Source organism: Pollicipes pollicipes, unplaced genomic scaffold, assembly GCF_011947565.3.
Source record: "Pollicipes pollicipes isolate AB1234 unplaced genomic scaffold, Ppol_2.1 Scaffold_7231;HRSCAF=8579_pilon_pilon_pilon, whole genome shotgun sequence".
In the NCBI taxonomy this organism is placed as follows: Eukaryota; Metazoa; Arthropoda; class Thecostraca; order Pollicipedomorpha; family Pollicipedidae; genus Pollicipes; species Pollicipes pollicipes.
In genome coordinates, this window is record NW_023597034.1 from 758,578 (window position 1) to 772,482 (window position 13,905).

General features: G+C 54.2%; 2 protein-coding genes across 2 annotated transcripts; one reads left to right on the forward strand and one right to left on the reverse strand.

Moving 5' to 3' along the window:
* The first annotated feature begins 892 nt into the window (after positions 1–892).
* On the forward strand, positions 893–3,282 carry LOC119109230 (little elongation complex subunit 2). The gene is made up of 5 exons (XM_037232823.1): positions 893–1,001; positions 1,429–1,576; positions 1,797–1,912; positions 2,456–2,723; positions 3,113–3,282. The coding sequence occupies exons 1-5, from the start codon at positions 996–998 to the stop codon at positions 3,280–3,282; spliced, it is 708 nt and encodes a 235-aa protein (XP_037088718.1). The 5' UTR covers positions 893–995.
* Positions 3,283–8,511: 5,229 nt separating this feature from the next.
* LOC119109231 (uncharacterized) lies at positions 8,512–13,528 on the reverse strand. The gene is made up of 6 exons (XM_037232824.1): positions 13,502–13,528; positions 13,022–13,159; positions 12,239–12,354; positions 10,869–11,074; positions 9,763–9,975; positions 8,512–8,585 (listed from the first exon to the last, which is right to left on the reverse strand). Exons 1-6 carry the CDS (start codon positions 13,526–13,528, stop codon positions 8,512–8,514), a joined length of 774 nt encoding a protein of 257 aa, XP_037088719.1.
* Between the last annotated feature and the right edge of the window lie 377 nt (positions 13,529–13,905).

A 13,905-nucleotide genomic window follows, 5' to 3' on the forward strand; every position in this document is an offset into this window, starting at 1 on the left:
CAACGCAGTTTCTCTGTTAAGTAAATACAATGCTTACTATGCCATCGTTTGATTGCGTCATCGTACCTCGCACAACATTGATTGAAAACCATTTGACGGACGTTATATCCGGAATCGTGCTCACGAGCGCCAGATATGAACGACTTGACAATGATATTTTTCTTGGCCTTCATCGCCGCATGGCTAATGCAATGACAAGAGTTGAATGATGTTATTATGAGGCCATGGGTGCCTTGATGACCTTGAAGTGGTCTCCCCAAACAAGTTGCACATGTTTGCAGGCGTGTAGATGAGAAATTAAAGGGCTTTAGGTCTTAAGAAGGACAAGGCTGCAAACTGCACCGAATGATCCTCAAGACGGCCATTTCAGCTCAAAGTCCCGCACAAATGTGGAACACTCCCTCTAACATGATGTTCTCATTGACGACGCTGTTGCTGTCAGATTTTACAAACCCGGCAAGAAATCTGCAAAGTCAAAGAAGAAGGGGAAAGGGAAGCAACAGTCCCAGCCGTCTTCATCGCTGGAGGAGGAGGAGGAGGAAGAGGAGGATGAGAGCGTCAGTTCGCCGGCCTGTCCGTCCCCCGAGTCGACGGCCGGTGTGCAGCCGGCCGACGCCGGCTCCTGCGATGACATGTCGGTCGACTCGGACGATGAGCAGCTGCGCATCGACTGCGAGGACCCGGAGCCGGAGCTGGAGCTGGAGCTGGGGCTGGAGCCGGAGACGGAGGCGGGGTCGGACGGGCCCGCCCGCAGTGCGGAGGGCGAGGCGGAGGAGTCCGCCCTCTCTCCGGAAGGAGGCGAGGAACAGCCGGCAGCCGCCGCCGCCGCAGCCTCGGCGGCCGCCGCGGCGCCGGAGTCAGGCCCAGGGGCGGAGGCGCGCCGCGGCGACGGCGCCGACCCAGCCTTCCGCCGGCCGCCGCCTGGTCTGAACGTCGAGTACCGGGTCTGGCAGCTGGGCCGCCACCAGCTGCTGCTGCGCACGGCCACACACGGCATGCGGGTGCGTCATGCGCGCGTCGCGTACTGGTCGGTCGGCGGCGATGATCGAACCGTGGTGCTTAGGGAGCGGTCACGTGGACTTTGTTGGTGTGCATCGTCTGAAGAAGTGCGACGCACTTCACGAAAACGCCCCAGGAGATTGTGTTACCATGTGTAGAAGTACGGGCGAGGATCATGTCCTCATGGGCATGTGAGGGCTTCTAAGGTTCCAGTCGGTCGATGCGAGAGTCTAGTAGGCGATTAATGGGGTGTGTGTCCCAGCGGCGTGCCGACTCGCGAACGACCCGTGTCCGACTGGCAGCGACTGAGGTAACAGCGAGACTGTGCCCCTGTTGGTGGCGGGGCCGGCGGCGGTGCGTGCGCGGACTGGCCGCGCGGCGTGCGCTGCGGCGTCGACCAGGCCGTGACCGGTGTGCCCGTCCCGCCAGGATAACCCGCTGGTCGGCCTGATCCGCTACACGGTGCACGCCAAGCCCGCCTACCAGCCCGGCTACGGCGTCGAGAAGATGAGCCGGGCCGAGCTGATCCGCCAGTGGCTGGACTGCCTGGTGCGGCCTGACAGCCGCGTGCTCCGAGGTAGGCGCGGCGCCGCAGCTCGCCGGGGCCGACCGGCGGCGCCCCCCGCCGCCTGCCGTCGCTCGCTGGCTTCCTGTCTCGTTTTGCTCGACCGAGACGGGTATTATGTGCCGAAGTGATGCGATGTATCCCTGGCTCGCGCGAGCCTGGCATTGGCCCGTCATGTGTGGGAGCATGTTGAAGTCGGCGACCGTCCTGACCTGGCCTCGGTCATCGCCAGTGCACTTGGATCCTGTCAGCCTGATTGTGATCACTCCAGAGGAGAGGACCCTCAAACAGCTGACCGACGAGCTTATCAAGTATGACACGGGATTTCGGCCACAGTACGGTCTTCAGGTTGGTGTCTTCTGCTGGGTCGTCGTTGGTTTTTCCAGCGTGCCTGCGCAGTCAGAGACGCGACTCTCTCGTTGGGGCGTTCAGCTACAGGGTTTGATGTTATCAGTGCCTGGTTGGGGCTGGAGCACAACTCTCTCATGCTGGCCGTAGCACCGTAGCCAACCAGCTCTCCGAGCTGGGCACGACTTGTGCGAGGAGTCGGTCGTTGCGTTGCATTGGATGGTGCTGGTATGCTCGGTACTGATTCCGGTTGGTGACCGCCTTGGCTGACGTCGGTTTTTGCCGGCTTGTATTACTGTCTGCCTGTTGTCAGCTGTTCTCGTGTCGGGTGTCAACCGTTGGTGACCCCTTGCCCCATCTGCCCCCCCCCCCTCCCCATTAATTGATGTTGCTGATATCGCTCTCCTGCCTGAGATCGAGTAGCTGCGGGTGATCTGCGTCTTGTCCGGTGTCACTGGCGGTAGTCGTCCTGCTCTGCTTGATGCGCCCCTGTCCGGGTGCGATCCTGTGCCTGTCGTCAGCGTCGGCCCGCGTCCCTCTCAGGTGCTGGAGTCGCTGCTGCGGGAGCTGGGTGACCTCGAGCCAGGCCAGTACCTGCTGTCACACGACGCCCGCGCCGGCGCCTTCGCCCGGCTGGCTCGCGCCGACGCCGGCCCTGGCGGCACCGACTTGCACTCGAGCTTCTCGGACGCGCCGCGAGAGGTGCGGCTGTCGGCGCCTCCGAGCATCAGCATCGACCCGTCCGTGCTGACGCCGTACAACATAACCTTCGGCCGCGTACCGGCCACTTTCGACTACGGCATGCGTCCAGGTGCGGGTCTGCCGAGCCACCGCCGCCGCAGTATGTGTGGAGTGCGGTCGAGCCGCCACGGTTGGCATCCGCGCACTGACGCTGGTGGTTGGGTGACCTCCGAAGTCAGTGGGGATTTCCGGCGCACTCAGCTCCTGAAACTATATGGCGTCGTCTGCCTCTCACCCTGGCGGGAAGATGGGCGGGGTGGTGCGCCACACAAGAGCGGCATCAGGGCTGTGTGAGCTGGATGCGGGGTGGACGGGAGGTGTTTCACAGTCGCGGGGATGATTTTCTTGGGCTGAGATTGTCGCGGGCCTGATTCTGCTGTTTGTGTGGCGTTTCGTGTGGGCTCGCACTCGGAACTGATGGGTATATCGTTCCAACATTGCCATTTTCTCCGTCGCCAGGCGTAGGTGAGGCGGGATGGAAGGAGTACTGGGCAAAAATGAAGGAGAGGGGAAAAACGAGGAAGAAGAAAAAGAATCCAGGCAAAGCGAAAAAGCAAAGTGATGAACCAAGGGAGGAGAAGGGCGACAGAAAGGACAAAAAGCCAAGGCAAAGCGAGAAAACAACATGATGGGTCGCTTAGAGGCGATTCCAGCACCATCGAGTTCGGTCCAACGGCTCGACTGAAAGCTACGGCCAGCTACAGTCGGTGGAGGATGGTCATGGATGGGTTCTGTGATACTGATCTTAAAGATCGTGCTAACTGCTCAGTGATGATAATGACAATGAGCTCTGTTACCACATATTCCACAGACAGTGGATCGTCGATGGGTGCTGTATGATGTAACATATGTGCAGCGAGTTTGCCTCAGTTGCCGGTGTAGATCAAAGAAGCTCTTGCACATGTACAGCATGTAGCACGCCGCATTGCGTGCATTTGACTGTGCATACCATCGATCGTGTTATTCATCTCAAGCACGATAGCCATCGCCTTCTAAGAAAATAAACAGCATCGTCGTAAAAACCATGGCCCTGTTTTCCTGTTCCAGCTGATTGTATTGAAGCCGAGGGGCCAAATGGCGTGCCGCGCGAACGTGACCTGTCCCTTATGGGTGCATGGCTGGATTTAATATATCGACGTTCGATGCGAAATCTTGTACGGAAGGCTGTCATCGAGCTGCCTTGAGCCACTTTGGAAATGGCGTGGCCTGGTTGCATTGGCGCGTGCCTTAGCTTGTAAGATAGCGGGCTACTTCGCTGCAAGACGAAGCGTCTGCGGCAATCGAATGGGTCCTGCATCCTCTAATTTACTTGCAATGTGGAAGAGAAATGCTCCGCGGCCTGTGCCTTCGAAAACAGTCCCAAAGTTACGACGCTCTTCGTGTCGTCAGGCTGCGGGCATCTTGAATTTGGATGTATCCGCTATATTTGTGCACGGCGAAGCTAACTTTATGATCTCCGTAGCGGAGGTACCCTTCCGACACTCGCACGCACGCGACTGGGAGCGTTCGGCTGATTTTTGTGCAGTTGTTGGCCGACGGGCAGTGGATGTGTTGGGTAGGCAGGGCCCGGCGGCATTTGTCCCGCTCATTCAGATCGATTCGAGTCCATTTGAGGACTCGTTACCGCAGGGTCGGCGGCTGCGAGAAGAAGGATCTGTCAGTTGTGCGATCTTCAATCTTTCCTGACAAGCCGTGTCATCGTTAACACCCACGTGGTACCAGCGGTTGCGTTGCCAGTCCTTCGGTTTATATTTCAACTACTGACGAGGGCGATGTCTCTGGTAAGAGAGATACCTCTGAGCTTCGGGACATTGGTGCTGGTGCAATCAGCGGAAGACGGGCCAAGCACCGTGAATGCAAGCTGGAGCGTCTCGGATTCGGCGGAGGATTTCTACCGCAATTGTAATTTCGGTGTGTTCGGCGCTGCGGTGCCCGAAAAGGATCCCTTGGAGGCTTCTCAGAATGTATCTCCAGATGACTCCGACAATGTGCAATCGGCGTTACAGTTTGCCCGCTACATTTCCTGCGTCGAAGCGGTTTCTTCTGGTGTTGGTGATCCGTTCAAAGGCTCGCCCGGGCGTTTGTTGGCCTGTGGTGACGATCACGAAAAATCCGCCGCGGTTAAAGGGGGTGATGCGCCGATCATTGGCATAATTGGCACTAATATGCGCAATACGGCAACGGCGGAGGAGCCGCACGTCTGTGAAATATGCGGTAGACCGTTTAGGAGAAAGAAAGACATCCGAAGACATTTGGTGACCCACACAAACGAAAAGCCATTTCGCTGCTACGTTTGCTCCATCAGATTTAAGTCCCGTGATTATCTTCAGCGCCACTGCCGGCGCATTCACAGGGAAGAGGCAGACAAGCGACGATCACCGCACGACGACCAACAACCAGACCGACAGGGCTCTGCTGGTCCAGACCTATCACCGATGAAACGGCACAGTTGCTCCGCGGGGTACGGTTGCACGGGGCACGGTTGCACCCCCCAGCGCAGCCTGACCCCGCAAAGTCCACACGGTGGGGACAAGTACATGGATCGTGAAGAGCGTGCACCTGGGGCTGGCTCGCCAGCGAGCGGGGCCGGGCCAGCTGAGTCTGATCTCGACGGGCCCACGTCACGTGACGAGTACCAGCGTGCGAGCCGCACCGAGCCGCGCGGCGACCCAGGCCCGGGCCCGTTCCTTTGTGGTGTCTGCGGGGACCTGATGGCTCGCAGGTTCGTAATGGTCATGATGCCCAACTCGTCCGCTGCGAAGGCTACAGCGCCGCGCGTGGTCTGTAAGAGCTGTTTCTCAAAGAAAACAGGTCTTCTCTGCATCGGCTAAGAGGAGTAGTAATGCCTTCAATTTCGTTCATTTTGAGTTCGCGTTTTCCGTTTTGTGCTTCCTGTCAATATACCATGACTTGCCCCGAAATTGTGTTTGTTTGCTATGCAGGCACCTTATCCCGTTGCCTGATCGTTGCTTGATAGTCGAGCTCCGATGATGCACCTGGGACCGGGCGCACTGGTGCGTGCGGGAGCAAATCACCGCAAATAACATAATCCCGCTTGACGAGGGCCACAGAAACCCTCCCAAGTGTTTCTAGTAGATCCAGTGTAGTGCTTAGAGAATCAGCACATATGGATGTGAAGCTACGAGGTCTCTTGGTCATGCCCTATGTGCTCTACAGAGACCATGTCAGCTGCGTTTTGTCCACCCTCCCTCCCCCGTTCCCCCACTCGCCGGCATTGAACGGTCGCCTATGTATAATATTCGTGACGCTATTCCGTAAGACACAACCAACTGTCGAAATTATGTGACGTAGTTCATAATAGGCGGCAATCCGTGTTCATAGGGCCATACGAGAAAATGCAGAGATCAATGGCAGCGAAGAAGGCTCCTTGGCGATCACATTGACCCGGCAAGTGGATACACGGGGCCCCGGCAACAGCGTAACGCCGCTGGAAAGTGCATGGACCTCAAAATGTTCCCCAAATCACCATCCTCTCTATTAGCGAACAATTAGCATTGTCAGCCCATGAACCCTTCCCTTTCCCTTGCGACCGTTCTCGGTCGTCTAGAGGCCCAAAGACGTCCAATTGTGTCGCGTGTTGTGCTAGAAAACTGCGTCCGTCAATGAAACAATGGACGTCTGGAGGAGCATGTTTAGGGAACAGAGAAATTGTGCTGACTAGGCTCAAAAGTCTCTCCTACCGAAAAGTGTGCCGATATTTATGTCAGCTTATTTCATCCTATTTGATGCTGGAACCAACATCGTCAAATTAGAACTACTTCCCTTAAGGATTGAAATGTGTCGAGCCCGACCACAAAAAGTCATTTATTTTGCTTGTAAAGATTTGATTAATTTGATACAACTTAACCTAAAATGACATAATTCGACTGAAACTTGCAGAATCGATAATTATTTGGCAAGCTTAAGTAAAACTTAGTGCTCAGACCTCAACTGACCTCACGCAGCCTACCGTACCTTATGAAATACCTAGTGCATGCCTTATGAAGACCGGCCAAGCGCATCCTGCTCGCTTCTTGTGAGACGCGCTGGGTGTTTTCCAAAAATATTAGAGAGAAGTGTTCACTTTTACGATGGAATTTGAGCTGAGATGGCGGCTTGGTAGCGGAAGCGCCAAGAAAATGCATATGGTGAAAAATCCGTTTGACGAGGTATTTTCAACAGGAGAATAAAAATGATGATGCCTTTAAGTAGCCTCGAAGCGTGTAGGCAGGGGCGTGCAGTCGTGCCGCGAATGACCAGGGGCATGCCGCTTCGTTGCCGCTGACAACATTACGTCACACGAACTAGCGCCTGACCAGACAATCAAACTCGCGGTTCCTGGAGCCGACCGACCGGCGTCTGGTGCGTAGCTTGGAGCGCTCGGGGTTGAAGTACATCTCACGTGTTTGCGATGACTGAAGATGCCGACACGGAGGTGTTGCGTCGGTGGGTGCTGGAGGTGAAGCTTATCAGTCTTCGGCTCAATATGGGTCGAGCTGTTAAAAGTATGGTAATGCTTGTTTTCGGTGGAAGCTGCGACGTGCGCCACTTATTCACTGTCGGCGGCTGTCGTAGCCGTGTATGGTAACAGATTTCTTCGGTGGAAAGTTGTGACATGCGTCATTTATTCAATGTCGGCGACTGTTGTAGCCGTGTGTGGTAATAGTTGTCTTCGGTGGAAAGTTGTGACATGCGTCACTTATTCAATGTCTGCGACTGTCGTAGGCATGTTGAGTTCACCTTTGATGGTAGAAGGAGATTGGATATACCCGCGATTTAGAACGTGGAATTTGCCGATGAATATTCCCTCCCATATTATATGTGTATTTCTTAGTGTTCACGAGTGTTCGGCTTGCCTTCCGTGGGGAGAGGGCCTGGGCTAACCAAGGAGTATCCTCATATCCTATTTTGTTATGAAAGCTTGTTCAAGCTTGTTGGATTATCGGTGGGAATGTAGGTACATAACTTGTAGCTGTAAAGAAAATATGATCAGCTCACGGAAGATGTGCCCAAAAAGGCTGGCATGCTCAACAACATAGATGTATGAATAACGAAAACCTAAATATGCATACTTTAAACATTTTCGCACCAATTTAGAGCACTACACTATGCTCATTTTAGTGCTACCAACGAATTTACGCCTCTAGAACACTTTTTGTCATTTCAGCCCATCCCAACTGCTTATGTTTTTTTATAGTGTTGCATTTTAAGTTGGTTTAACCATCATTAACTATGTCACCAATGCTGTTACCTCTCCATGTTGATCATGACTTAGATCATGTAATAGTCATATTGGTCATGCAAAAGCTAACAGATACCCAGTCAAACAAAGATTATCGTTACAACACTGGCACTCCCCATAACAAAATATTGAGTGCACGCCTGGTTACATAAGCAATATGTCCATGGCCATATATAGGAGTAAAATGAATGTCAAATCTCCATGTCTTCCTAAGTCGTCTTCATCTTCATCGTGTGACCGTTTTTTTACATTTGCAGGCATGCGCAGCGGGTGTCTCCTGCAGACGTGCATTTAGTTTGACAGCGCCCTGAGGACACGACATCTGCCCTTACGCAGCACGGTGCCCATGAAACTTGCAGACATGCGCTAAAGGCAACTTAAGCCTTGAAAATCGTAACAAATCGAAGCATCCTATCTCTAAACCATCAGCATGTTACATTAATTTTATGGCTGAACCAGAATGCTGCACGCGGGTAAGCATCTTGCGGCGATCTGCGAGCAATTTTGCAGCCTTCCGACTGGCGAAATGCGCAGCGCCGTCTGGTGGCCGGGCACCGCGCCGGCCCGACGCAGGCTCCATCTTCTCCACACCAGTGTTGACGGACGACCGCGGTGGCTAGCTGGCGCAGCACTTGGTCCACTTGATGGTGTAGGCGGAGGTGCCGACCTTCTTCAGACCGTAGTAATCACCTGTGGCACGGGGATGGTTTCATAAGCCGTCGTGCGCGCGCCCCGAACATCGACTCCCGCTGTGACGGGGCCGCGCCACTGGCTGTGAGCGGCACAACTTGTCTTGCTAGGCAGACACAACGCACGCAGGCGTGTGGACTCTGAGGTGATTATGAGTCACGACCGCTCCAGACAGCCAGAGGTGGACTCATGACATGGATGGCAGCTTATCCCTCACCCAGTTAGGGGCGGGGTGGGGGGGTTATGTGCGACTCTCAGGCTTTTCCTAGGGTATCTAACCAGCAGGTGGTGTAATCGTGCCAAAATCTTCATCGATCTTTGGTGCATTCATTGCGCGTATTTTGGCACCAAAAGTTCTCGGATTCCTAGTTCTGAGAAGTTATGCTTTCATGAACACTGCACTGGGATCCGTAGCTGACGCGGGCATTAACCGAGCTTTACATCATAAATATATGCCCAAAGCACACGTGACTTCTCTCAATATGTTGAGAAATAAACAAGTAGCACGTCTGTTTCGTTTTTATGCTGCTTCGTGGAATGGGTCCGTGAAAATTTGCAGGTAAAGCGGAAATAGACGTCGAGGAGAAAATTATATAACTCGACCTATTGGGGCCAATCATTCAACTAGGAACATACAAGCTATTACCAATCGTAAGATCTCGTACTGAACAATTTTATTTCTCGTACAAAGGTCTATATTTTTTTAGCTTGTGAAAGGCAGGGGGACGACGGTCTGTATCGCTCCTCCCCCCCCTATCAGTCCGCTTTATGAAAAATGTGGGATGAGGGCGAAGCTTAAGTCAGCTTTTGTATAACATCGCATTGACTAGAGAGTGGGGTCACAGGCGCGAAGATCACAATCACAGGCCTGGCATGAAGATCACAGCATGCTCTGCATGCCGGCTCCACCTGGAGACTTCTTCGCCAGTGGGCTCCTGGACTCTTGTTGGGTAGCAATACATGGATCGTCTCAACTCAAAGGTTTTATCTGAGCCAAGTGTTTTAGTGAAGCATGCCAATCATCCTACTGAATAGGCTTACAAACTTACGGCGGTCTTAGTTCTAGCCAACAAAACAACTGGACCACTAAGAAAACGAGATAATTAAGTCTAATATCTAGAGAGCATCACTGAGGTTGCGATGCGACAGTGTCGCCCCACCGCGGCCGACTCCGTACCTTCCCAGCCGCCCTGGTCGATGGGTACCGTGTCGGCGGCCGTGCTGCCCTTGACCACCATGACGGGGTCCAGGACGGCCGGCACGTTCGCAGCCCCGGCCACCTGCCAGTGCTCGCCGTCCGCCGAGTACAGGGTGGACTCGAACTTGCTGTCGTAGGCGTACATCTTGCCGGCAGCGTGGCCGCGCAGCTCGCCGATGTATTTCGGCTGGGCTGCGGACAGGGGTACCCGGTGAGGCGGACGGCCGGTGTATTTCGGCTGGGCTGCAGACGGGGGTGCCCCGGTCAGGTGGACGGCCGATGTATTTCGGCTGGGCTGCAGACAGGGGTGCCCCGGTCAGGTGGACGGCCGATGTATTTCGGCTGGGCTGCAGACGGGGGTGCCCCGGTCAGGTGGACGGCCGATGTATTTCGGCTGGGCTGCAGATAGGAGTGCCCCGGTCAGGTGGACGGCCGATGTATTTCGGCTGGGCTGCAGATAGGGGTGCCCCGGTCAGGTGGACTGCCCGAAGGTGCGAAACAGGCGTACGAAACAAAAACAGACGGAGTGCAAAAAAAACAGACGGAGTTCGAAACAACTGCTGTCAAGTTTTAATGCGATGAAATATTTGGTTAAGGTTCGTGTGGTTTATGCGATATATCTGGACATGAGGCTGGGCACGGGTGGTACCAGCCCATTGTGAGAGCCAAGACCGTCTTGGGTATGATGTCCCCGATATTGTCACTCCGCTTTGGATGCGCTCATTCATATGTGCAGCCTAAGTGCTGCTATTGCAGTCGTTGGAAAACAGAGGAAGTTGTCACCACATGTCGGGACATTTTTTCGATGGGAATGTTTAGAGTTTTATGGTCCTGCTTCCCATTTGTTGCAAAGAAATGGCCATGTTCCTTTTTACTACACTTCGTGCTGTGAAAAGTACAGTGTCAGATGTCTTACGCCCAGCTGCCCTACGCGCACTAAAACAGTGCAAGCATTGTCGATACTGTTACCACAGCGTATTATCCAGCTCGGTTTTGATAACAAGATTTGTGTGGTCACAATGAATGTACTAAGCCTCTTGACACCATGCTAACAAAGCAGGTTTCGGGTTCCTGACGGCACCTACTTATCCAGATATCACCGTCCCTCGAGGCAAAGCAGATGACCATATCATTCTTCAGGTCATAGTCGCAGTAGTAGACAATGTCGTTGGTGGTGTCGACGGCGAAGTGGCGCCACTTGCGCGGCTCGGTCGTGTAGATGGTGTTGTCGGCCACGGCCGGACACGTGTCGGCGACGGGCTCGGCCGTGTGGCAGCCGTACAGCTCGGCGCTGTCGAGCGAGACCGGTCAGATAGGCGTCAGCCACGCTCCGGTCATGGACCAGACAGACACGGCACACGCTCACCACGGCCACTGCCGGTCCGCCGAGACCGAACACAATTCGGCCTCACTCCAGCCACGGACAAGACAGACGTTGTATACGCCCACCACGGCCACGGTCGGTCGTGGTGGGCGTATACCGGCGCGACCAGACAGAAGTCGGTTCTCACCCCAACCACAACCTCTTTACCACATCACTACGCTCGTAGAAGTCTTCCAGCGGCCACAAATGCTGGATACCAAATTAACCTTTGCTGTACGTGTCTCTGACGTAGTCAGTGGGGGCAGTCGAGCACTTGGTATCATTTTTCGGTCCTTTCAGTCGGCACGAGCTGGTCAAAATTCAATCGAAGTGCTGTGATGGCTCCGTATTTAGCAAATTTTGCCGTGTGGTCTGGGCAGGGGCGGCCAATTCCCATACAGTGCAGGTCGATCGAGTGCAGCACAACTTCCTTATTTGGCTACTTGCACATTCTTCGGGCAAACACTTCCCTTCCTTATGGCAGCCTTCCGCTTCAGTTCAAAATCCCATCCCTAGCAGCACGAAGGGTGCAGTACGATTTACTCTTCCTGAGAAACATCTTCCAAGGTAAAGTGGACTATCAAATCTCGCTAAGCTGTTTTCCCTTGCCTGTGCCGCCTCGATCCACCCGCACCCGCACTCTGCTCGTTGTGCCTCGCGCAGGCAGTGCAGAGCGGTCTGTTTTGCAGATTGCCAAGCGTTGGTAACACTTTCTTAGCGAGCAACACTAGCGCGGATGATATCCACGACAGTTTTGACAATTTTAGAGCTCAAGTGATCAAATATGTTACAACTCTGTAGCATCTTCACTCAGCTTTGAGAGATTGTCCTCGGAAAATGTCCATGCTGATGTGTGCCGTTTATTTATTGGATTTTAGTTAAACGATTTCGCCTGTTAGTGGAGTGCTGCTGTATTGACGACGAGTGAAATAAGCAAATAAACAAATGCACCGTTTAATATCATAGAAAGGTTGGTACAAAAATGAATTGCGACACAAGCACGCTTGGCACACGTAGTTATGCTGTCCTAGATGGCCTGAAATGGAGGAATGGGAGCTCCTTGTCTGGTCCAAAAACCTAACGTCATCTCACGTGATCTGGATGTAAGAAGAGCCTGGGTCGGCTGTCAGGATGACAATGCGGACGGAGCGGGCGTTGAAGCTGTGGCTTCCCAGATCTTCCTTGGTCATGTCAGCTGGTACTGGACCCTAGCGATCAGACGGAGTCGACTCAGGGACACACTGGCAGCAGGGCACAACCAAGCCAGTGGCCACTGAGGACAGGCAGAGCGGCAGCCGTTGGGGAAAACCAGGGCACAGGCCCGGATGCATGTGGTTGACGGTGCGCTTCCACACACTGTGTCCGCTTCACTTCAGCGTCGGGATTCATGGAACAATTAACATCGTGCGGAGGTGCCCATGGTTTTGGTGGGAGCCAGATCATGATTGAGAGCGTGAACAGCACCATTAATTCCACTCACGTGGCGCTGAATACGATTAATTCTGCTCACGTGGCGCTGAACATGATTAATCATGTTCAAGTGGCGCTGAACACGATCAATCCTGCTTACGTGGCGTTGAACACGACTAACCCTGCTCACGTGGCCCTGAACACGACTGATCCTGCTCACGTGGCGCTGAACACGATTAATCCTGCTTACGTGGCACTAAACATGATTGATCCTGCTCACGTGGCGCTGAACACGATTGACCCTGCTCACGTGGCGTTGAACACGATTAATCCTGTTCATGTGGCGCTGCACTCGCCACGGCGCGTTGAGCCCTCGCGCTGCTCACATGATGAGACGGGCTTCAGTCAGCCAGCCTCCTACTGACCTCGAACTTCCGCTGGAAGAGGAGGCCGTCGGCTGCTGGCTTCCAGGGCGATACTGGTGACGGCGCGCGAGCCGAGGTTGGTCACCTTCCAGCCGGAGATGCGGGTCGGTATGCCGAACCTGACGTCCAGGTACTGTCGGGTCCAGGCCGGGTCGTCCCGCACCGGCGGACGCCATCCCTGGCGGCCACACACACGGCACGCGCTCAGTGGACAGGCTGGCATCCTGCCCGGACACGACCATCACACGTGCAGTGACAGCTCCGAACACGTGCTGTGATGCGCTACGTGGATGTCTCCCACTCATCTCGCCAAATGCATGATGCTGGTGATGATGAAGAAAGTGCTGGGGATTGTCATGATGATTATCATGTTGGTGATGGTGACAAGGATGATGGCATGTGGGATACGGGGCAGAGCGAGAGCGGCAGAGGTGAAACATGAAGTGGGATGGTGAAAGAGCAGTCCTCCCTCGGGATACCGCCTGTCCCAGGCCTGTTGCTTCACATACACACCACCCACCGTCAGCTTTGATGGCAGCAGGTCCATAGGAGTCTGCCCCCCTTTCTATGGAGGCTGATGCACTGAAGTGGCATTCAGTTAGCGAAGCAAGCAACGGATCTGAACACTCTGAAAACGCACAAAGGCAGACGATGGGTCAGCCAGAACACGCAATTCCCACAATCTTATAACCAAGCCCACGGTATGAGCCTAAGAGTCGGAGGGAACGGTGAACACCACTGGCGTAATCCAGCCGCAGGACAGCTCATGGTCTTGTGCGCGGAATTAATAAAAACATTGTTAAATGAGGTGACAGTTCTAATCGCACAAAAATCTTGAGCGTTTCAAGTTAGCTTAGAGCATCCCTTGCAACATCAATGGCGTTGATACCCCCAGCACACATGCACCACACGATAGCCCTTTTT